Genomic DNA, 23828 nt, shown 5'->3' with positions numbered 1-23828 from the left:
TTAATTGTGGTGACAGTTGCATAACTGTGAATAGACTGAAAATCATTGGATTATATACTTTAAATACATGAATTATATGGTATGTAAACTATATCTCAGTAAATCTGTTTTTAGAAAAAGCAAATTCTGTCTTTTAAATTATGAGTTCAAGAAGGCAGGCTTAGGATAAGCCACATTTCAGGGAAACTGGGCGAGATATTTTTAGCTTTCTGTTGTCATATAATATATATATTGAAAAGTATATACGAATGAGGGTATCTCATGCCTAGTATACTTTAAACTCTACTAGATCAGTGGTATCTTCTAAATTTTGTTAACATTCAATGTTGACCAGGGTCTCGTGGAAAAATTAAGTCTCATACACTGTAGAGAATCTAAACTAGTAAGAATTTTGCTGATAAAAGGTACATATTACAAAAGTTTTAAGTGTACATATCCTATGATCCAATAATCATTTCTAGGTATCTAATATGAAAATATTCCCACAATGTTTCAGGATATATGTACTTAGATGTATTTTGCAGCATTACCTAATTATCCATCATGAAAGAAATAGCTAAATAAATCATATACAATCACTCTAAAAAATAATTTTAACCATAAAAAAGAAAAAGGTAGCTCTGCATTATGTGAAAGAAGGGCGTTAGTGTAAGCTAAAAAGGTTAGTTCCTTTCTCCTGCCTCCAGCGATGTTCCTCATCCTTCAGATAATCACAATGAAGAAGTTTTTATATACAATTCAAGAATATCTCAAAGGACACACATGTTTATTCTTTTTAGTCACTGTATTTAATCCATAACGTGGACAGTCTTATTTACATAGTTCTGTACCAAAGGACACTTACCTTGCTTTTACTTTATTTTTAGAAATAATGAATAAACATTCATTTTGATACAGAGTATCTCATAAAATCTCTAAATTACTTTTTAAAAAAATTATACTTTTGAGGGGGAGGGTATAGCTCAGTGGTAGAGTATGTATTTTGCATGCATGAAGTCCTGAGTTCAATATTCAGTACCTCCATTAAAAAAAATATAAGTAAATAAACATGATTCCCCCCTCAAAAAAAACCCCAACAAAAACAAACAAAAAATTATACTTTTGAAATTATGAAGTTAAATGTATCTGTTAGAAATTTTGAAAAAGTATAAATTCCTCTAGTATCATCACCATGAAATAATTGCTGCAACATTTTAAAAAGTAATATATCTCACATGAATTTTAACACAATAAAAGCCAAGTAAGATAAAAGAACTGAACTTCAAGTAAATGCTTCTTCACCAAAATAGGTCAATCCTTGGAAAAGGCCTCTAGAGTAGCTCTTTGCTCTGCCATATAAATTTTACAATCAGTTTTTCAGATGGGGTGGGGAGAATGGGACAAGACCCTCTTAGAATTCTGACAGGAACTGCACAGCATTTAGAAAGAAATATATTTAGGAAGATTATCAGGAACAAAGTAACTTTTAATTGTTTACTCTTTTCAAATGTCTTTCAATAAAGTTGTATAATTTTCTTCATAAAAGTCTTAAACATTTATTATTTTTACTACTGTCAATTACCTTTTAAAACAAAATTACACATTCTAATTATTAAGTGGTGAGTTTCTTATTTACTATAATAATTTAGCAGCTTTTCTATGTAGGACAAATTATTTGCAAATAATAACAGTTTTGTTCTTCCTTTTTAATCCTTATGTTTTTTACTTCTTTGTCTTGTTGTTTTGCATTGGCTAGGATATTTCATACCCTAAGTAGTAGGCATTTTTATCTTGCCAATTTCCAATTTTAATGAGAATGCACCATGCAGTATAATACTTCTTAGACATATTTGGTAGATATCCTTTATCAAGGAAGTTCTCTTTTATTCCAAGTTTACAGAGTTCTTCTGGTTTCTAATCACAAAAAGGTTTTCAATAACATCAAATGTCTTTTGTTTACTATATCTAGAGCTATTCATACAGTGTTACTCCTATAATCTGCTAATAAGAACTGCACTAGTTCTTAAAAATCATTGTTGTATTCCTAGAATAATTATTCTTTTAAAATATATACATTGCTGGATTCAGTTTGCCAATATTTTATTAAATATTTTTGCAAGTATGTTTATAAATGAGATTAACCTTTAATTTTTCTATATCAAATGATCTTTAGTTTTAGAATCAAGATATACAAACTTGATAAACAAGTTAGGAAACGCTCTCTCTTTTACTTTTCTATGGAACAATAAAATTTATATAGGACTAGGATTTTTTTTGAATTTTTCCTGACATACGACATTTAAAAGTGTCTTTAAATTTCTAAAAATTTAGTTTTCCATTATTGTTCCTAATTTCTACACTATGCTCAAAAATCATAGCCTATTTTTGTGGAGGAGATTCCCTTCCTTGCTTAAAATGCAGTTAAAAAAAAGTTAGTGTTCCCATACATTCTTGAAAAGAATGTGTATTCTTGTATTGATGAGTGCAAGGTCTACATGTCTATTATATAAAACTGACAACTGTGTTGTTCAAATCTTCCATAAGTGCACCAACTTTGCCTGCTTGATCTATCAATTACTGGAGTAGGTGTGTTGAAATCACCCACTAGGGAAGTGAATTTTTCCATCTGTAATTCTGTTGTTTTACATATTTTGAGGCTTTTATTATGTATATAATTCTTAGAATTTCTATGTCTTTCTGTTAAAGTGTTTCTGTAAATATGACCATCCTCATCCTGAATACTCTTTTCACTCCTTCAAATCTATTTCATATCCAATTTTCTTTGGTTATAAAAGGCTCATCGTTCCTGCTTTAAAAGAGATTTACTAAGACATAATTAAACATACAATAAACTGTAATAATTTAAGTGTATAATTTGATACATTTTGATTTATATATATACATATATATATATGTATATGTATATTCCACACAACCACCACTACATTCAAGATAATGAATGTATCCTATTACCGTCTGAAAATTTCCTTGTGCTTCTGTGTAACCCCTCTTCTGCCCTAGCTCCAAGCCCAGGCAAATACTGATCTGCTTTCTGCCACTGTAGAAGAGTTTTCATCTTCTAGATTTTTATATAAATGGAATTATAAACTATGTATTTGTTTTTGTCTGGCTACTTTCACTCTGCATAACTGCTCTGAGAGTCACCTATGCTGTTCTGTGTATTGGCAATACAATTATTTCTACCAAACAGTATTTCATTTTACGGATATACCAACTTGTTTAACCATTTGGGTTATGCCCAGTTTTGTGCATGCCATGTAAAACTTATAGAAGTAAATTATTTCTCTAGAAAAGATAAACAAAAGCCAATAAGCACATGAAAAGATGCTCAGCATCATCAGCCAACAAAGAAATGCTTATCAAAATCACAATGAGGTACCACTTCATAGTCAATAAGATGGCTATAATCAAAAAGAGAAATAATAAACAAGTTATACAATGTTTAACATTGTCTGTTTATACAATGATTTAATTATTGTGGCTTTGTAATAAGCTTTGAAATCAGGAAGTATGAGATTTCACCTTTGTTCTTTTTCAAAATTGGGTATTCAGGAGTCCTTGAGATTCCACATGAATTTCTGGATGGATTTTTCTATTTTTGTCCCCCCCCCCAAAAAAAGCTGTTGGGGCTTTTAAAGGGACTGCATTAAATAAAATGGAAAATTGTTTTCAAAAGTGGTTGTACCATTATACATTCCCACCAGCAGTGTATGAAAATTCTGGTTTTTCACATGCTTACCAATAGCTGGCATGGCCACTCTTTCATTTTAGCCACTCTAGCAGGTGGTATCTTGTGTCTTTAATTTGCATTTTCCTAATGACTCATGACAACAAACATCTTCTCATGTGTCTATTTGCCATTCACGTATCTTCTCTGGTAAAATATGTTCAAATCTCTTGCCCATTTCTAAATTGAGTTGTTTGTTTTCTTATTATTGCTTTCAAAGAGCTCTTTATATATTCTGGATACATGCATGTCCTTGATCAGATGTATGTTTTGCAAAGATTATCAGTCTGTGGTTTTTTTTTTTTTATTCTCTTAACATTGTATTTTGAAAAGCAGAAGTTTTTAATTTTGATAAAGTACAACCTATCACTATGTTCATTAGGGATTTTGATTTGGGTGTCATATTTTAGAAACTGCTGCCAAATTCCAGGTCATAGATTTTTTTCCCCTCTATTTTCTTGCACAATTTTTTAAATTGAAGTATAGTTGATTTACAATGCTGTGTTCTTGTGTAAATTTTATAGTTTAAAGTTTAACTCTTATTTTTCATTCCTTCCTCTGTGTTTAGTTTTCTCCCTCAAGTAATTTTTGGATGGCTCCTTCAAGTACAGCCTGGGCAAAGTAAACTCCTCATCTGGAAATTGCCTTGATTCATAGTGTACCTGGCTAGCTAAACTCAGACTTTAGCTAAGCAATTTACAGGCATTGCTCAGCACTTTAAGTGTATTATTCTACTGTATTCTGCCTTCTACAGCTGCTATGAAGAAATTTTTTGATAATCTAAGTGTAATTCTTCTATAGATAATCTTTTCCTAAGTGCTTTCAAAACAATATTCTTTCATTCTGTTATATCTAATAAGTATGGATTCAGGTTTATTTATATAACAAATATATAACAAACTTATGATTTATATATAATTTATAGAGCTTATATTTCCCAAATCCTTAGATTCAAGTCTTTCATGAAGATTAGCCATCATTTCTCTGAATTTTGCTCTACTCCTGTATTTCTTTTTTTTAAATTTTTTATTTATCTATTTTTTTAAATTGAAGTATTGTCAGTTTACAACGTTGTGTCAATTTCTGGTGTACAGTATAATGTTTCAGCCATACATACACATACATATATTCAACTTTCATATTTTTTCATTATAGGTTACTACAAGATATTAAATATAGTTCCCTGTACTCCTTTATTTCTATTCTCACCTTCTGGAACTCCTTTGAGGCATATAACCTGTCTCATATTTTCTCTGACTCTCTTTCCTTGCTTTTCAGAGTTCACTAATCCTCCCTTCAAATGGATTCAATCTACCTTTGAGTTTTTAAAAACAAGTATTTCTATTTTTGTATGGAATGACTAATTTTTATTTTAATTTTTGTATAGCATTTTAACTCTTGCTCTGTAATATGCTGCAACTAGTTTGACATATTGAGGTTTTATTTAAAGTGTTACTTTTCTACATCCTCAAATCAGCATCAATATGTTTAGCTTTTTTTCCCTAGTTGACAACTGTTTCTTTTAGCTATCTATTTTTCTTTTGTTCTATGTTGTTTGAATTTTTCCAACTCTATTATGAAAAATTTTAAACAGATAATTTGAAAGAATGGTACAATTAACATCCAAATTCTCTCAAATTCTAACATTATTTTTTGATATTTGTTTTCTCTCTTTAACATTTTGTTTCCCATCACACCATTTGAAAGTTCCAAGTTGACTGGGATAGAATTCAGAATACAGGAGAACACTCTCAAGCACTAGAAATATTCTATATCTTAATCTGCATCGCAGTTACACATGTAGAAGGTCACTGAGCTGTACCCTGAGATTTGCACATTTTACTGTATGTAAGCTTTATTTCAAAAAAAGGGCACGGGGGTTGCAGGCATCTGACAATTTACCCCTAAATACTTAAGCATGTATTTCCTAAGAATAACGACATTCTCCTACATAGTAACATTCCTATTACTACACTTCAAAAAATTAATAATTTCATAATCACATATTCAGTCAACATGCAACATTTCACATCTCAAGAAGGACCACACTAGTCCCAAACCAGGAACACACACTGCATTCGGCTGTTTCGTCTCTTTAGTCTTATCTAGTATAGAATAATCTCCAATCTTTTCATCCTCCATGACATTCAGCCCAAGCTGTTTGTCTTATAGGATGTCCACCTTCTGAATTTATCTAATTGCTTCCTTGTGGTGTTAACTTCTTCCCTTATCCCCTGTATTTCTCATAGAATGAAAAGTCCAGAAGCTTAACATTCAACACAATCATTTTCAGCAGTAATATTTCATAGATGATAACTGTCATCCATTGAGTTTTAAATTTTAAGACCACCTAGAAGTTCTATTTGGTTCTTTCTTAGGAGTATAATCCTGCTGTTATTAACTCTTCTAATGCTCTAATGGTAGACTGTTTCTTGCATATTAAAATGGGATTTTGAGCTTGTCAGTGAGGCATCATCTATGTGAATTCTATGAGTCTGATATGGGTGAAGGGAGGTTATGCATTTGCTTCTGCCCAGTGCCTAAGTGTTAGTATCACTCCAGGACCAGTTGCCATGTTAATTTCTTAGCCTGAGAATTCCTGAATATGCAGGTAATACAATATGAACCCCACCCTATGATGAGAACAGGTCTATACTTGAGAATTCACAAGGGAAACTTTAACCTTTATCTGGAGCCTTGGCAAAGACAGACAAGTTTCACTGCTATTAATGTGTACTAGTGAATAGATTTTCTTCTAATTCACCCTTTTGCTGAAGGTAAAGCTATTCAAAGGCTCAGGTTTATGTGAGGGTCTTAGTTCCAACTCCCTCTGTAACACAGGCAAAGGCCTAGTCTTGCATCTCCATACACTGATATTCATATGCCTATGTTGCACAAGGTGACAAACTGACCCCACTGGGACTACTACAGCACACATCAGCAAACTTTTTCCATGAAGAAGCAGCATAAACTAATGCTGTCTGAGGGAATAAATTTAAAAATTACTTTGACTTGTTTATATTTGGAAATGAAATTTTTTAAAGTAATATCAAAAGCAGCCACATACATTATAGGAAATTAGATGTAAACAGGTGCATTATTCATTAAATCCAACATCAGTACTTGCTGCACTTGATATAGACCATTGATAATAATCCTGCAGATTTCTCTGCTTAATATGTTACTTACTGAGTACTGTGTTCCGATGATGATACGAATGATCAATAATCAAAAGTTATGTAAACAAGAGGAAAAACGTCAGCACACTACGAATCTAACAACTGATAATAAATCTGAATAGGGATTTCTCAAGGGCAAAGAATGAATCTTACTGACATATATTAGACAATAAGCAAGCTCAAGTCTTAAAATTCTGATTGATTCTAAACTAGTACTTAGACTTGAGTGTGATTCAAGTCTGGTAAACAGGTTTAAATGTCAAATCTGACAATAAAGACAATACAATTTGTTCCAGTTAAGGAATACAGACTTTGGAACCAAATAATTATGTCCCTTCCATTCTTGTTTGAAATGAATGCTTCCATCTGCATGACCACTGAGTATCACATTTCATTTTCAACAACTAGGCTTTCTGAAACATACAAGGGGAAAGCAATGATGATATTAAAAGTTGACTCACCACTGTCCTCTGTTTATTGGGCAGGAAGACTCTAACGATAGGTTTTTGTGGTGACTTGGGGTTGCTCCGTGACACATCTGTGGGGTTTTGAAAAACTGAAAGAGATGAAGGCAGCACTGAAAGGCTAGAAGAGGAAGAAGATGTAACGGTGTCCGTTGATGCAGAGCTAGAAACAGAAAAATCAGTTCCATTCCCCAGGGATTCCAATAACTGTTGTTCTCTTTGTTGGAGGGCATCTAGCTTGCTGGTGTATTCTTCATAGGCCTATAAAATAAAGTAGACTTACATTGAATCTGGATTATTTCCTGATAGTAACACAAGGAAATATGAAATTTTAGTCTCTGATTATAATCTCATTATAATCTAGCTAACAGGATTTTGTGTTACACGTTACAAAATAAATGCTGGAAATATTGTATATTAGTACTTTAATCTTTAAATTAATAAATCTTTTGTTACAATACACTACATCTAAAAACTGACACATACATATGTCTATAATAGCCATGCATATTAATTTAAAAAATTATTTGCAATTTTCTGGTCAAATCACAAGTTACCTTCCAAACTACATCTAACATGAGAAAATACTACATCAAGGATAAATATCCCCTGTGTTAAAAATTATCTTTTCCCAGAAAAGTTGTAGGCATATGAAGTTTCATATCTTTCTCTGTCTCTTTTTCTCTTTCCAAAGAACACAAAGAGAGGTTGAAAAGACTAGGTGTTAAGAGAGATTTGACAAAAAACAAGACTAAGGTACATAGTGCCAGGTCTCACCATTACCACCAAAACCTCAACAGGACGCAGAAGATGTATAACTACCACCTTCTTTCTGAAACTGCTGTCAGTTAAAATACTTAATTTTTATCACTAGAGATCTCTTACAGTCTCCCCTTCCCCACCAAATACTGCCTAGAGAATAGAATTTTATTTGAAAAGGGGGTTTATATCCTGCATTCAAGAAATTTTGAGGACATTATTCATCAGAGTACCTTTCTAGAAGTTTCATTTTACTAAAGCTATAAAGTTAAATGTTCACACAAGATATCAAATTCTAAAAGAGAAAATCTTGAAAACAGTAATACCAAAAGTAAAGAGAATGTATCGGAACATGCATGTTCATGGTTCTTAAGGCAGTGGTAATCACCCTCTCCCACACCATAATTCACTTCTCCCTACTACCACAAATAGATGCAATACTACAAACATTTATGAAAGGATACAAAGGAGAATCAAAGATTTAAAAAATGGTATTTCTCAACACCCAAGGAGTTTATTATTGGGCTGCAGAGCAGCAGATGGATGTATCTTTCTTTGTTTAAGTGCTATCTATACATGAGAAGTAAAGAATGTTCTTGCTACGAGTTAGGAGTAAGGAAAGAGGCGGACCTTAAAACATTGGTATTTAGATAGATGGAGTTAAGTGGGGAGACAAGAGTACTGTGTAGTACAGGAAAAATTCTATAACAAAGTAAGGAGGTAATATATTTTGAGACACAGAGGAAAACTATAGACTAGCATAGCTGAATGTCATACATTACCTGGGACATAGCAAGGGATCAATACATGTTTGCGGAATTTACGTGAAGGATAGGAACATAGGGGAACAAATAGTAAGACTGGAAGAGTAGGTAAGGGTCCAGCGTGTAGAGAGTGCATATACTATGCTATGAAGCCTGAACTTCATTCTACAGGCAAGGGAGAATTATCAAAGGTAGAGGAGAATAACGGAGAAACTTCATTTCAGTAAGGGCCACCACATCTGATACTTGATCTTACCACATAATTTTTGGCAGTGGGGGAGGGAAAATACTAAAATGAGTAAAGGGTCTAAACTACATCAAAATGTCCTCTTCTTTATAATCTACTACTAGCTGTCCAACCCTGAACCCTGTGATGTTTCACAGCATTTCAAGGCATTATAACCAAATCAATTCAAAATTTTTTGAGCTGTATTTCTATTTAGCTTTCAGTTCCATAGGCTAATTATTCAAGGGCATCTCTTTCAATGTGACCCACTTGTTGAGCCTTCAATTATTCAATAAATAAATACTGAGCAAAGCTGTGCCTGGTACTATTTGGGGCTCAAACTACAAAAATAAAGACCAACACAATTCCTACCCTTTGAAGGTTATATATATGTAGCCTGGGAGACAAAGATTCCTCCCTGCATAGATCAAATATTATTTTCTGTCATCTGGGAAAGTACATTTCTACACAAAGTTAGGCTTAGGAAAAGTAATAAACGTCAACAAGTGTTCTGAGTGTTATTTATTAAAATCTTAGCCTTAATTTTTGAAAATATATTGTTCCCACCATCGTGGATTACAATCTCTTATCTTCCTGCATTTGTCAATAGCTCTTTCTCTTCTTAAGTACAGAACATTTACTCATTCCACCTCTCTCCATCCTCATAGGTGCAATCTACCAAGGTACTTGCCTACCTTGTTTTGTATCTGGCTTGGCTCATTTCACCCCATTGGTCTTGCTGCATTCAGTGTGGATGTTGATTACTCTTTTAATACTCCTGCCTTAAAGCTGTCTAAGCCTCTCTTTAGAGGCATTTTTCCACTATACCTTTAAGTTTCAGAGATATTTAAAATTCTTTATAAAAGAATCCCAAATGATGACAAGATCTCACTTTGGAACCTCCCAAAACCCTGTGCACACACACTTATTCCACCTTCTTAAATTTCAACCTCACTATCACACTAATCTGTTCATGGTCAACATTATTAACCCCTTACAGTTTCTCAGATTTCTTTGTTGTTTTACTTCCCATACTTTGTGGCTCACCATTTCAACAATGCCACAGCAACATCTTAGACTGTCTGGTTAATTCTTATTCTTTTACCAACTTGCTTGACAAATACCAATTTGGGGTAAATCTTATCATTTAATTATTCCTTTCTTTCTCTCAGGTTACCACACATTGCCGAAGGAAAAAAAAAATAAAACTAGGCTAATTAGTTCCATTACCAATTCATGGAAATTAGTTTGACTCATTTTTAACTCATATTACATTCCTCACAACAATTACTCCAAACTTTTCTATGCTTTTCTGGCTCCTAATGTCATCCCCCAACCTTTAATTCACTAGGAAAATAGCATTACCTTCAAATTTACTTTGAAGATCAAAGCCATCAAATAAAAGCTTCTTTTTTTGTCCAAGCAATTCTCCACCTCTTTCCCCATCCTTCTTCTGCTCTCAATTCAGTGCTAGCACTGAGTGTTTAGGACCACTTTAATAGAGGCCTTGGGTCATCATTATCCCCATTTTCTCCTGTATCTTCCAACTTACCCTTTTCCTCTGTTTTCTTACCCTACAAATGTGAGCAAGTCCTGCCACGTAAACACATACCTCAACCACCACTATCATCATCAACAAAATTCCTTTGGTGCTACAAGAAGATTCAGAAAACAGCTATTTCTTCAGGAGGCAGCTTTTCCCAAACTCCATTCTTTTTCATCAAAATCCTACTTGCTTTTCAGAGTCTAATTCAAAGCTCTGCTTGATAAAATCTAAAATCAGTATGCTCTCACTTCACCTCCTTTAGAATATTACCACATTCTTCTTCATATGGCTTTAAAAAAAAATCATTTGTAAAAAAAAAAATGTTGTGAGGGTTAAATGAGATAGTACTAGTAAAAGAGGTAATTACAGAGACTACCACATAGCAAAAATTAAATAAATATTTTATTACTAGCAGTAAGTAGTACTAATATTCTTGTTATGATTATTACTGATATTATACTACTTAGCTGAGTTCTTAACATAACTCTACTAAACTGTAAGCCAGCTGAGGGCACAGCTCATGTTATTTATGTTTTTCAATGGACTCTTTTTTAAATTTACACATAGTTCATGTTATTTATTTTTGAACTAAAAAAGGAAAATGTAAGAACATGTTATTATTAAGATGAAAATACTCCTCAAATTGATCTACGGATTCAATGTAACCCTTATCAAAATCCCAGTTGGCTTTTTTTTTTACAGAAATGGAGGAGCTGATCTTCAAATTCACACAGAAGCGCAAAGTACTTGGAATAACCAAAACAATCTTGAAAAAGAACACAGTTGGAGGATTCATATTTCCTCATTTCAAAAGTTACTGTAAAGCTACAGTAATCAAGACATGTGGTATTGGAATAAGGAAACACAAATAAAACAACACAACAGATTAAGAGTTCAGAAAAAAAGCCTTATATTTATGGTTAATTGATATTTGCCAATGGTATTGGTACAACTAAATAGTTACATGCAGAAGAATGAAGCTAGACTACTAATTAATATTCAAACAGTAACTCAAAGTGGGATTATACATTTAAAAGTCAGAGCTAAAACTAAAAAAGTCTTAGAAGAAAACAGAAGTAAGTCACAATGACCCTGGATTAGGCAATGGTTTCCTAGATATGACACACCAAAACACAGCAACCAAAGAAAAAGTAGAAAACCTCCAGTGCTTTAAAACACTATCAAAAGAGTAAAAAAAGACATCACACAGAATGAAAGAATTTCCAAATCAGATCTGAAAAGGATCTCCTATCCAGAATATATAAAGAACTCTTACAATTCAATTATAAAAAGACAAATAATCTAATTTTTTAAAAGGGCAAAGACCTTAAAAGACATTTTCCCCAAGAAGATATACAAATGGCTAATAAGCACATAAAAAGATGCTTAACATCATTAGTCATCAAGGAATTACAAATCACAATCTACATATTTAATGCAGTCCGTATCAAATTACCCAGAAACTTTTTCACAGAAATAGAACAAATAATACTAAAATTTCTATAGAATCACAAAGACCCAGAATTGCCAAAGCATTATTGAAGAAAAAGAATGAAGCTGGAGGCATAACCCTCACAGACTTCAGACAATACTACAAAGCTACAGTAATTAAAAGTGTGGTATTGGGTGCGGGGGGAGATGTATGCATCAACAGAACAGAACAGAACTGACTGTCCAGAAATAAACCCACACACCTACAGTCAATCTTTAACAAACGACAGAAGAACATACAACGGAAAAGAAGAAAGTCTCTTTGGCAAGTGGTGTTGGGAAAGCTGGACAGCCACATGTAAACCAATGAAGTCAGAACACGTCCTCACACCATACACAAAAATAAACTCAAAATGGCTTAAACACTTAAATATAAGACAGGACATTATAAATCTCCTAGAAGAGAACATAAGCAAAATATTCTCTGACATAAACTGCAGCAATTTTTCCTATGTCAGTCTGCCAAAGCAATAGGAATAAAAGCAAAAATAAACAAATGGACCTAATTAAACTTGTAAGCTTCTGGACAGCAAAGGGAACCATAAATAAAATGAAAAGACAACCTATGGGAGAAAATATTTGCAAATGATGCAACTGACAAGGGGTTAACTCCCAGAATATACAAACAGCTCATACAACTCAGTAACAAAAACAAACAACCCAATCAAAAAATGGGCAGAACACCTAAACAATAACTCACAGAAAAAAAAATGTGACAATGAGTGTGTATATGTCCATGAATGACTGAAAAATTGTGCTGAACACTGGAATTTGACACAACATTGTAAAATGATTATAAATCAATAAAAAATGTTTAAAGAAAGAAAAAAATAAATAAAATGAACACCCACTTGGAAAAAAAAAAAAAGAAAAAAAAAAAAAGAAGACCTAAACAGACATTTCTCCAATGAAGACATACAGAAGGCCAATAGGCACATGAAAATATATTCAATATTGCTAAATTATTAGAGAAATGTAAATCAAAACTACAATGAGGTATCACCTCATATCCATCAGAATGGCCATCATTAAAAAGTACACAAACAATAAATGCTGGAGAGGGTATGGAGAAAAAAGAACCCCCCTACACTGTTGGTGGGAATGTAGTCTGGTGTAGCCACTATGGAAAACAGTATGGAGATTCCTAAAAAACTAAAAATAGATTTACCACATGATCTAGCAATCCCACTTCTAAGTATATACCCAGGGAAAACTCTTAATTTGAAAAGATGCACACACCTTAATATTCACAGCAGCATTATTTACAATAGCCAAGACATGGAAGCAACCTAAATGTCCATGGATAGATGAACGGATAAAGAAAATGTGGTGTATATATACATACACACACACACACACACACACACACACACACACACACATACACACACAGAAATACTACTCAGCCATAAAAAAGAAGGAAATAACGCCACTGTAGCAACATGGATGGATCTAGAGATATTCATACTACACGAAGAAAGTCAAAGACAAATATCATATGATAGATATCACTTATATGTGAAATCTAAAAAAATACACAAATGACCTTATTCACAAAACAGAAAGACACAGACATAGAAAACAAACTTACAGTTACTCAAGGGGATTGGGGGTAGCAGGACAAACTTGGGAGTTTGGAATTAGCAGATAAAAAGTACTATATCTATATAAAATAAACAAACAACAAGGTCTTACTGTATAGCACAGGGAACTATATTCAGTATCTTTAATAACCTATAATGAAAAAGAATATATATATATAACTGAATCACTATGCTGTATACCAGAAACAAATACAACATTGTAAATCAACTATACTTCAATTAAAAAAAGAGAATTACAAATCAAAACCACAATGAGATGCCAATTCACAGTAGGAAAGCTATAAATTTTTTAATGGAAAATTAACAAGTGTTGGCGATAATCTGAAGAAACTGTAACCCTCATACATTGCTGCTGGAAATGTAAAATGATGCAGCCACTTTCAAAAACTGTCTGGTAGATTCCTCAAAAACTTAAAACACAGAATTACCAATGGACACAGAAATTCCATCCCTAGGCATATAATCAAAGGAACTGAAAACGCTCTACCACAAAAATATGTCAACCACAAAAACTTGTACATGGTGTTCATAGTAAAAGGAGCCTGTCACAAAAGGCCACATTGTGTATGATTCTATTTACATGAAATGTCTAAAAAGGCAAACCCACAGATTTAGAAAGTAGATTAGTGGTTGCCAGGGGCTGGACAGAATGACTGCTAATGGGTAAAGGGTTTCTTTCAGGGGTGATGAAAATGTTTTGGAATTAAGACAGTCATGATTATTCTACAACTCTGTGCATACAATATAAACCACTCAACTGTACACTGTTAAAAAATCAATCTTATAGTATATGAATTATTTCTCAATTAAAAATGGGAAGAAAATTAAGGACCTATTTAATTAAAATGTAATGGGAGAAAGCAGTGAAATAAAAACTCTTTTATCATTAGAATTCATTATATATGTTCTACCCACAAATGATATTTAATGGACTGTTCTGCATTCCATAGGAAGGGCCTAGCTTCCAGGATTCTTTTCATTGTAGTATTTGTCTTGATAAATGTCTCTGCATTATCCTGGGTTCTACACAGACTAAAGATCAGAAAAGTTATCAGCATTGTAATAATGATATAGCAGTTAAGAACACAGGCTCTGATTTTAAAAAGAAGACAGACATACACATGGGGAAAATGTAAGCAGTTACAGAAAACTCTTTTGAAAAAAAAAAAGCACAGGGTCTGAATTCAAAACGTCTGGCTTCAAACTCTGGCTACCCCACTTGCTAGTTATGTAACCCTGGTTATATTATTATTAAACTCTTCTGTGCCTGAGTTTCTTCATCTGTAAAACAGAAGTAAGAATATTAAACATAACTCAGGGTGGGGTGAGGATTAAATTATCTACTATATTCTTGGAACAGTGCCTGGTACATAGACAAACACTCAATAATTATTAGGAACTTTTATCATCATCATCACTGTATGTCTGCAGGGGACCCTAGCATGCATATAAATTCTGCGGTAACTACCAGTCAGTGTGTTAACAGTAGATATGTAGAGTGATTCCAGAAACGTTACTCCTTCACCTCTGGAATCCAATATATCGGGTCCAAAAAAGAAGAATTTACTACTAAAAAAGCATTTATGATTATATCTTACACATAAAAGGCATTCATATAATTTGTTGGATGAATAAACAGAAAAATCGGGAGAAAAAGAAGAAATTCTGGGAAATGACTTTTAGGGAAAACTTTTCTTCCTTTGTATGATGATTTAAGGTGGGGGGGATAGGCACTTAAGATTAAGAAGACAAATCTGTGTTCATGTATGACTGAAGCATTATGCTGTACATCAGGAACTGATAAAACATTGTGAACTATACTTCAATAAGAATATATATGTATTTTAAAAAAGAAGACAAATCTGAAATTCTTTAGAGTATGATGGCTCATTTCACTGTAGTTATCAAAGGAATAACAGAATGTTATTATTCATATGCCAGTAGGAGAAAATCTAGAACAACTTAAAAGCTAGTTTTTAAATAAATTAGTACATAGAAAAAAGAAAATCATGAGGATTTCTGATGGTGATGTAAGTGATTTCTCTCTTCTGCTACAAGGAAGAAATACACGGATAGGTAAAGATTTACCTTCCTAAGGAAACGTCAAAGGGCTTTCTTTTGAAATGCTATGGAATGAAGTTAACATAGCATAACTTCTACCTGCCAGTGCACAAAGTAATCTGAAGCCAAACTGAGAACACTGGAAAAATTTTACTCTTTTGCCTCTTATTTCAGGAAATGTAAGCACAGTCACTAGTCAAGGAGTGTATCTAACCCCATTCTGGTTGGCGAGATGTAGACTTGCAAGGGATTTTGGTGGAAGGTTTTCCTCCTTGAAGGAGCTCAGTACACAAGAGAGTACCTATGCCCCCTGCTTGCTGATTTGAGGTGCATTAGAGTAGGATTCTCAGAACTGCTGTAGTCATGACAGAAAAATTAGAGGGATTGTAGCAATCTACCATAGCATCTGACAACTTCCAACTGTAGAACCAATCTTGGAATAATTTACCTCCATGCCTCTTGTTATGAGAGGAGAAAAATAAAATCCCTATTTGTTTGAACAACTTGTTATTTCTTGTTTGCAACTAAAAACATTTATAATTTTTACAGCTCTCATAGATTTATTCTCTAATATTTCCCATTTCTTCTAATATTTTCTATCTTTGTTCTAGTCAACTTTCTGGAAGATTTCCTTAACTTTATCTAATGTATATGCAAATACAGACATACACATAATACATATTTAAAATTTCTGCTGTACTATTTTAATTTTCAAGACTCCTTTCTTATTCTCTGTTATTTTTTCTTCTTCAGTACAACCATGAAACAAAAACATTTCTGATGTTAATCGTAGTTATTTTCAAGTTTTCTTCTGTTCTCTACACTGTTTCTGAGTTCCTTTTGACCATTTCTGCTGTTTCCTTTCCTGATAAAAACTTTCTTCCAATATCTGGTTATTCCTAACTGTCCATATTTAAGGCTTAAGGACTCTTAAGATATCAATACTACCCAAAATAATCTACAGAGTCAATGCAATCCCTATCAAAACCCCAATGTGTCTGCAGAAATAGAAAAATCCATCCTGAAATTCAAGAGGAAATTAGAGGGATCCCAAATAGCCAGAACAATCTTGAAAAAGAACAATGTTGGAGATGTACATTTCCACAATGAGATAACACTTCACTCATTAGGATGGCTATTATTACACACACACACACGTACACACACAAAATAAATGTTTGCAAGAATATAAAGTATTTTTAGTGGGAATGAAAAATGCATCTGCTTATGGAAAACAGTATGGCAATTCCTTAAAAAATTAAATATAAAATTATCATATGATTCAGTAATTCCACTCAAGGGCATATACCCAAAAGAAGTAAAATCAGTATTATTAACACTAATCAAAAGGTGGAAACAACCAACCATTGATGGTAACCATCAACAGATACATGGTTAAATAAAATGTGGTATATACATACAATGGACTATTATTCAGCCTTAAATAGGAAGGAAATTTTGACACATGCTACAACATGGATGAATCTTGAAGACATTATTAAGTGAAATTAGCCAGTCACAGAAGGACAGTGTATAATTCTACTTACATGAGGTTCCTAGAGTAGTAAAATTCATAGAGACAAAAAAGGAGAATGGTGGGTCTCAGTGGGTAATCAGCAGACTTGGTATTCTGCTGAAGGGCCTTCAAATACCATTACGCACAAGTCTTTTCCCTGGGCCTGGTCAACTTTCCTCAGGGAAGAATACTGTCATCTCCAGCCATACTCCTCTTCATGGTATATCAACCAATGTTAAGCTCAATGTTTTAACTCATTTATATGTTTATTTTCTGTAACACACTGCCCTGATTAACATACAAGCTGCTTGAAGGCAGAGATTTTTGTTTTGGGGTTTTTGTTTGGTTGATTGGTTTTTGTTATATCCCCAGAACCTAGAAAAGTACAAATGTTAGCAGGCACTCAATAAATATCAAAGATTTATGGAGCACTTAATATGTGTCAGGAACTATGCTATTTCATAATTATAGATCAACTGATCTTTAAATTACCACATGTTGGATATTAGTCCCACTTCACCAATGAGGCGAGGTATAGGGAGGTTAGGCAACCTGTCTGTGGAAACTAAGGCACAGCTAGAATTCAAATATATGGTCTGTGTGACTTCATGGTTCATCTTAACCACTACATTATACTGCCTTCTACAGAGAAATTGTGTAGTGTTAGTCCTCAAGAATAAGAATCTACACGCTAATGAGATGTAATTTAAACAGTAAAAAGCCTAAAGAGTGTGTGCTGAGGGGGTAGTGAATCCCTGCTACAGTGAGACAAAGTTACTGACGCAAATGTATTACATTTGAGGGTGCAGAAAGTTTCTCAAGACACAAAAATGGCTGGCAAAAAACTGCTAGTTAAATTGACAAATTCTGATTAACAAACTATTTTTACCACCAGGATTATTTGCCTCCTAAAGACTCTTTTGCTTGTCCTCACATACAGAAGTAAGACAGACAGCATAGGATATCAGAAAGTACACTAACTATTCAGAAGTATGATTTCTAGTCCTAGCACTGATACTAACTGGCAATGTGCTCTGTGATAAAACATTCATGAAGAAGAAAATAGTTTATTAGCGGTTATTTCTCAACTTTCAAGTTTATTTTAGAAATGCAAACATACTTTCTCTTGAAACACTGAAGATTTAACTTGCCCTTTAAAAAATAATTAGACTACTAAATTAGAATTTTCATTTAGGAGTCTGTCAATCCATGCCCCCAAATCTCTGGCATTTGAAGGTAAATGGTAACCTGATCATTTGTAATTTAGGGTTATTTCCCTGCATGAGTAGTGATTACGGTTGGAGCCAGCTTTTACAGAGACAGGCAGTATTGTGAAGTGGCAGGCAGTGTGGGCTGTAGAGTCTGACTGCCTAGATTCCATAACAGCTTCTTCACTGTGGAACCTGAGTGACTTATATAAGGAAACTAACACCAAAAAAACTTACCTGTGATTATAATAGTAACTACTGCCTCACAGGATTGAGATCAATGACTAATCTATAGCTGTACAATGATGCTCAAGGCTTGATGCAAAAACCTCAAAGCACTATTAAAGAGTAAAGCTAAGCAATTTTGTGCTATTTAAATATTATACATTTTACCCATAATGAAGCAAAAACCTACTTTAGTGGGATCTGTTCTGGAAAAAAGATATTCCATAAAATTCTATTTTCTAATATGGTAACTAGTTTGCTGACCTCTACAACAGAACACTTCTCTGTCTCTCTTTTCAGTAAGTTATTTTTTTTTGACCAGAGTAATATTTTTAAGTTTACATAGAACTTCTCCTTTAGTTCTGACATTTTCCAAATTATAAAATACTACGTATTTATTATAACAAGTGAAATAAGATTAAAAAGTATAATAAAGACAAAAGTAATCCTCTCTTCCCATACCTATTTCTAATCCCACTCCCTAAAATAACCAATATTATCAGTACAAATGCTTTTTATTAAGTTCACTTTCTTCTTTTCAAAATTAACTACAGATATGATACTCAATTGCTTACCTCCAGATATATTGATGGTGGATTATGCTCCCCACCAAATTTGTCCAATAGGGCCTCTATATGTTCCTGTGTCAACTTAATCATTTGTTTGATATTCCACACCTAAAAAATATTTTAAAAGAATTTAAATAAAAATCATTTGGAATATGAATTAGAAATATTTTAATATTCCTAATAAAATTTTGCAGTAACTGCCAGTGTCCCTTGAAATTTAGAGCTTAGAGACTGTAGAGATCATTTAGTATAGTGGTTTTTCCCTTTTATTATTAAATTTCTTTAAATTTTTTCCTACACAAGTAATACAATATACTGTCAAATATAAGATACAAATAATATATGAGTATTCAGAGCAAGCAATCAAAATCTCTTCTTACCCTCCTCACATTCCTCGGCCCCCTGCCAAAAAGGTAAGTGCTGCAGCAAAGGAAACCATAAAGACAATGAAAAGACAACCCATGGAATGGGAGAAAATATCTGCAAACGATGCAACTGACATGGGATTAATTTCTAAAATATACAAGTGGCTCAGCTCACACAGCTCAATATCAAAAAAAAACAACCTAATTAAAAAATGGGCAGAAGATCTAAATAGTTCTCCAAAGAAGACATACAGATGGCCAAAAGGCGCATGAAAAGATGCTCAACATAACAGATTATTTGAGAAATGCAAATCAAAACTACAATGAGGTATCACCCAACACTGGTCAGAATGGCCATCAACAAAAGTCTGCAAATAATAAATGCTGGAGAGGGTGTGGAGAAAAAGGAACCCTTCTACACAGTTGGTGGGAATGTAAACTGGTGCAGCCACTATGGAGGACAGTATGGAAGTTCCTTAAAAAACTAAAAATATATTTACCATATGATCCAGCAATCCCACTCTTCAGCATATATTCAGAAAAATTAAAAACTAATTAGAAAAGATACATGCACCCCAATATTCATAGCAGCATTATTTACAATAGGCAGAATCTAGAAGTACCAGAATCTCAGATCCCATCTCAGACCTACTGAACTTTAACAAAATGATTCATATTAAAGCAAATTGCTATTGGAGAAATTGAAGGGTAGTGATGGCAGAAAAAAAAACTACAGCCAATGACTCCCCTTGTCACAATGAAAAGGTATCAAATTATTGGTTTCTATCAAACCTTTAAGGAAAATACACTATCAATTATTAATAGGTGATAGTATCAATAAAAAAATCTTCCAAATTCATTTTAGGAAGCTATCAAAATCTAGATGTCAAAACTTGACAAAATAAACTGAGGACAAACTCTTAAATATAATTCAGTTTTATACACACACACACACACACACACACATTTAATGCAAGCATAGTCATTCATTAGGAATCCAGGAACATAATACTTAACATTAACAGGTCAACAGAGAAAATTATAGGACTAGTCTAATAGATGCCAAAAAACAAATGATTATTACCAAAGTTAAAAAAAATTAATAATAAAGGAGAGACTTGGTCCTAAAATTTCAGGAAAATTATTAAAAGTATCATGGTACTAAAAGCAAGAAAGCTAGAGCATCATTCAGTGGAAAAGATTTTGAATAATTCCTCTAAAATCATACAAATGTAATTAAGCCTGACAAGAAAAAAATCAAAACTAATAAATTGCAGACCAAATTATAAAAGGAAGTTTCTACTGAGGTAACTCTAGAAGATCTCCAAGCTTAAAAACACATATTAAAAAGGAAACATGAAGAAACCATAAACAATGAATTTTGAATCATACAGTTACTAAAACAAAATCTCAGTTGAAATAAACAGATTAGAGCTGAAAAGAAAACTAAAGAACTAGAAGATGACTCAGAGAAAATAAGCCAGAAGGCAGAGAAAAATGAACAGAAAATATGAGAGACATAACAAACAGAATTAGGAAATGCAGAAGGTAAAAGAAAATGGGAGGGATATCTGAAAATAATATGGCTGTAATCTTCCAAAACAGTTGGCAATCAAAAACACTCAAGTGTAGCAAAATGATTCCTTGCCATGATAGATAAAACAAAACCCACAATCACAAAAGTTGAAATAAAAATGCATAACACTTCTTAATGTTAACCAGAGAGAAAAGAAAGATAAGTTAGGCTACTGGCATACTCCTAACAACAGTAAAAAAAACCCCAAAAGATAATGAAATGATTTCAAGGTGCTAAACAAAAATAGCTAACAGCTTAGAAAAAGGAAACTGAATCCAGAATAGTATAAAAGAAAAGCATGACAGGCTGACTAATAGCCCCCAAAATGTCTACATCCTGAAACCCAGACCCTATAAATGTTACCTTATATGACAAAAAGAACTTTGCAAATGTAATTAAGCAGCCTGAATTACGGAGATTATCCTGGATTATCTGGGTGGGCCGTAAATGTAATCACAAGTGTCCTTATAAAAAGGAACTGGAGGAAGACTTTACTACAGAGGATTAAGCAATATAAAGATTTACTAGATCAATCTGAAAATGCTACACTGCTGGCCTTGAAATTGGAAGAAGGGGCCAGAAGTCAAGGAATGCAAGGAATGCAACTCTAATCTAGAAGCTGGAAAAGGCAAGGAAATTGCTCTGAAGGGAGCATATCCTTTCTGACACCTTAGTTTGGCCTAGTGAAACTCATTTCAGATCTGTGACCTCTAGAATTCTTAAGAGAATAAATCTGTGGTAGTGTAAACCACCAAGTTTGTGGCAATTCGCTATAGCAGCCATAGGAAACTAATACTAATGTGGAATTTAGAAACTGATAAACATGATAGTACAAATAAATAAGCACAGACTACATAAAATAACAACAACTAGAATAATGACCAAAACTAATGGGAGAAATGGCTAGCACTAAAGCATTCTAAGACCCATCTATTATTCAAGATGAAGGTTCTAGAATATCTTCTGTTAGATGTCAAAACAACACAGGAGCTAGGTTGAAGGGACTCCTACTGGCCAAATTTGGGAGGTTGTCAGCAAAGAGTAACAACTACATTAACAACAACAGGCTGCATATATTTAAAAAACTAGAACACACTAGCCCATAAAAATAAAGCGCCTGATGAGAGACAATGTATGCATTGTCCTAGTTTCCATGAATAAATTTCAGAAAATCAATACTAAAAAGAAAACTCTAAACATTTCCTATAAAATAACTAGAATTAACATCAGACTTTTCATCAGCGACATTAAAAAGAATGGAGACAGAAGTAGGTTATTTACTGCCTAAGACCAGGGGGTTAGTGGGAATGATTGCTATCTGGGGGGTTCTCTTGGGAGGGATGAAAATGGATTGTGATGATGATTGCACAATTCTATGAGTATATTAAATACCACTGAAGGATCCTGAAAGTCATGGTAAGTAGCCTGGATTTTATTCTAAGTGCAATAAGAATTCAAAATTTCAAAAGCAGAGGGGTGGGTGTGTGTGGGTGAGAGAAAGAGAGAGGGAGAGAGAGAGACCATCTGATTGATATTTTATTATTACTGACAATTATCATCCCATTTTATAGATGAGAATATTGTGGCACAGAGGTGTCAAGTAGTTAGCTCAAAACCACACAGCTGATTAACAGCGAAGTTAGGATTTAATTCTAGACAATGTAAACCCAAAGTAGTATCTATTATAATGCCTCTAAATACCACTCTAGTGGAGAACAGATTACTGGAGGGTAAGAATGGGTGCAGAGGAGACCAGTTGAGACTATGGTTGTAGGCTAAGCAAGAGGTGACTGCCTGGACCAAGGCAGAAGAAGTGGAGATGGAAAAAAATGGGTGAATTCAGGACATATTTTAGAGGTAGAGGAAATAAGACTCACTAATAAATTAGACATGGGAGAAGGGTGTGAGAGAGAAATAAGTATCAAGGCTGACACCAAAATTTTGATGTAACAGGATGGACAGTGATGGCATTTCCTGAAGTGGGGAATCACTAGGGAAAAAAATCAAGCATTATGTCACCAACAAGAGAGGATGATTAAATGATCAAGAAAGCAGCTGGCTATGTAGTTTAGAACTCAGGGAGAGAGATGAGGCAGGAGATACATTTAGGTGTCACAGTACACTAATAAGCAGATCTCCAAGGGGGTGTAGATAAAGAAGACTCAATCCTAGGGCTCACCAATATTCAAAGGATTGGTAAAGAATAGAGTCCACAAAAATGGTTGAGAAGAAACAGGCAATGAGGTAGGAGAAAAATTATTCAGTCAAGATAATTCATTGGATAAGAATAGGAACAAGAAATAGTGGATAGAAGACACCAGGAAGGATGAAATGCATATATCTATACATCTTTGGTCATCATACTCACATACATTTGCATATGTATCAGGGCTGGCAGATAGCAGAGTATGTTTGTAGGCTGACAGGAAAATCCAATACAGAGAAAAACAGATGATGCTAACTGCAAGAAAGAAGCCCTAGAGACAGTAAAAACAGACAGAACCTGAGTCACAAGAAGAGGAATTGTATCTCTGATACAAGTGAAAGG

General features: G+C 33.5%; 1 protein-coding gene across 2 annotated transcripts in view; it reads right to left on the bottom strand.

The window, feature by feature from the left end:
* The window catches only part of BRAF (B-Raf proto-oncogene, serine/threonine kinase), a 142735-nt gene that overhangs the window by 66519 nt on the left and 52388 nt on the right, over positions 1-23828 (bottom strand). For both annotated transcript variants that reach the window (XM_015244245.3, XM_072964326.1), the window contains exons 2-3: positions 19346-19447; positions 7368-7631 (exon numbers count right to left, since the gene is read on the bottom strand). In XM_015244245.3, coding sequence (XP_015099731.1) covers positions 7368-7631; positions 19346-19447 — 366 coding nt within the window. The remainder of the gene's footprint in view (positions 1-7367; positions 7632-19345; positions 19448-23828) is intronic.

The sequence above is a fragment of the Vicugna pacos genome, chromosome 7 (genome assembly GCF_048564905.1).
Source record: "Vicugna pacos chromosome 7, VicPac4, whole genome shotgun sequence".
NCBI lineage: Eukaryota > Metazoa > Chordata > Mammalia > Artiodactyla > Camelidae > Vicugna > Vicugna pacos.
The sequence above is the reverse complement of the archived record's forward strand: the minus strand, read 5'-3'. Positions and strand labels throughout refer to the sequence as shown.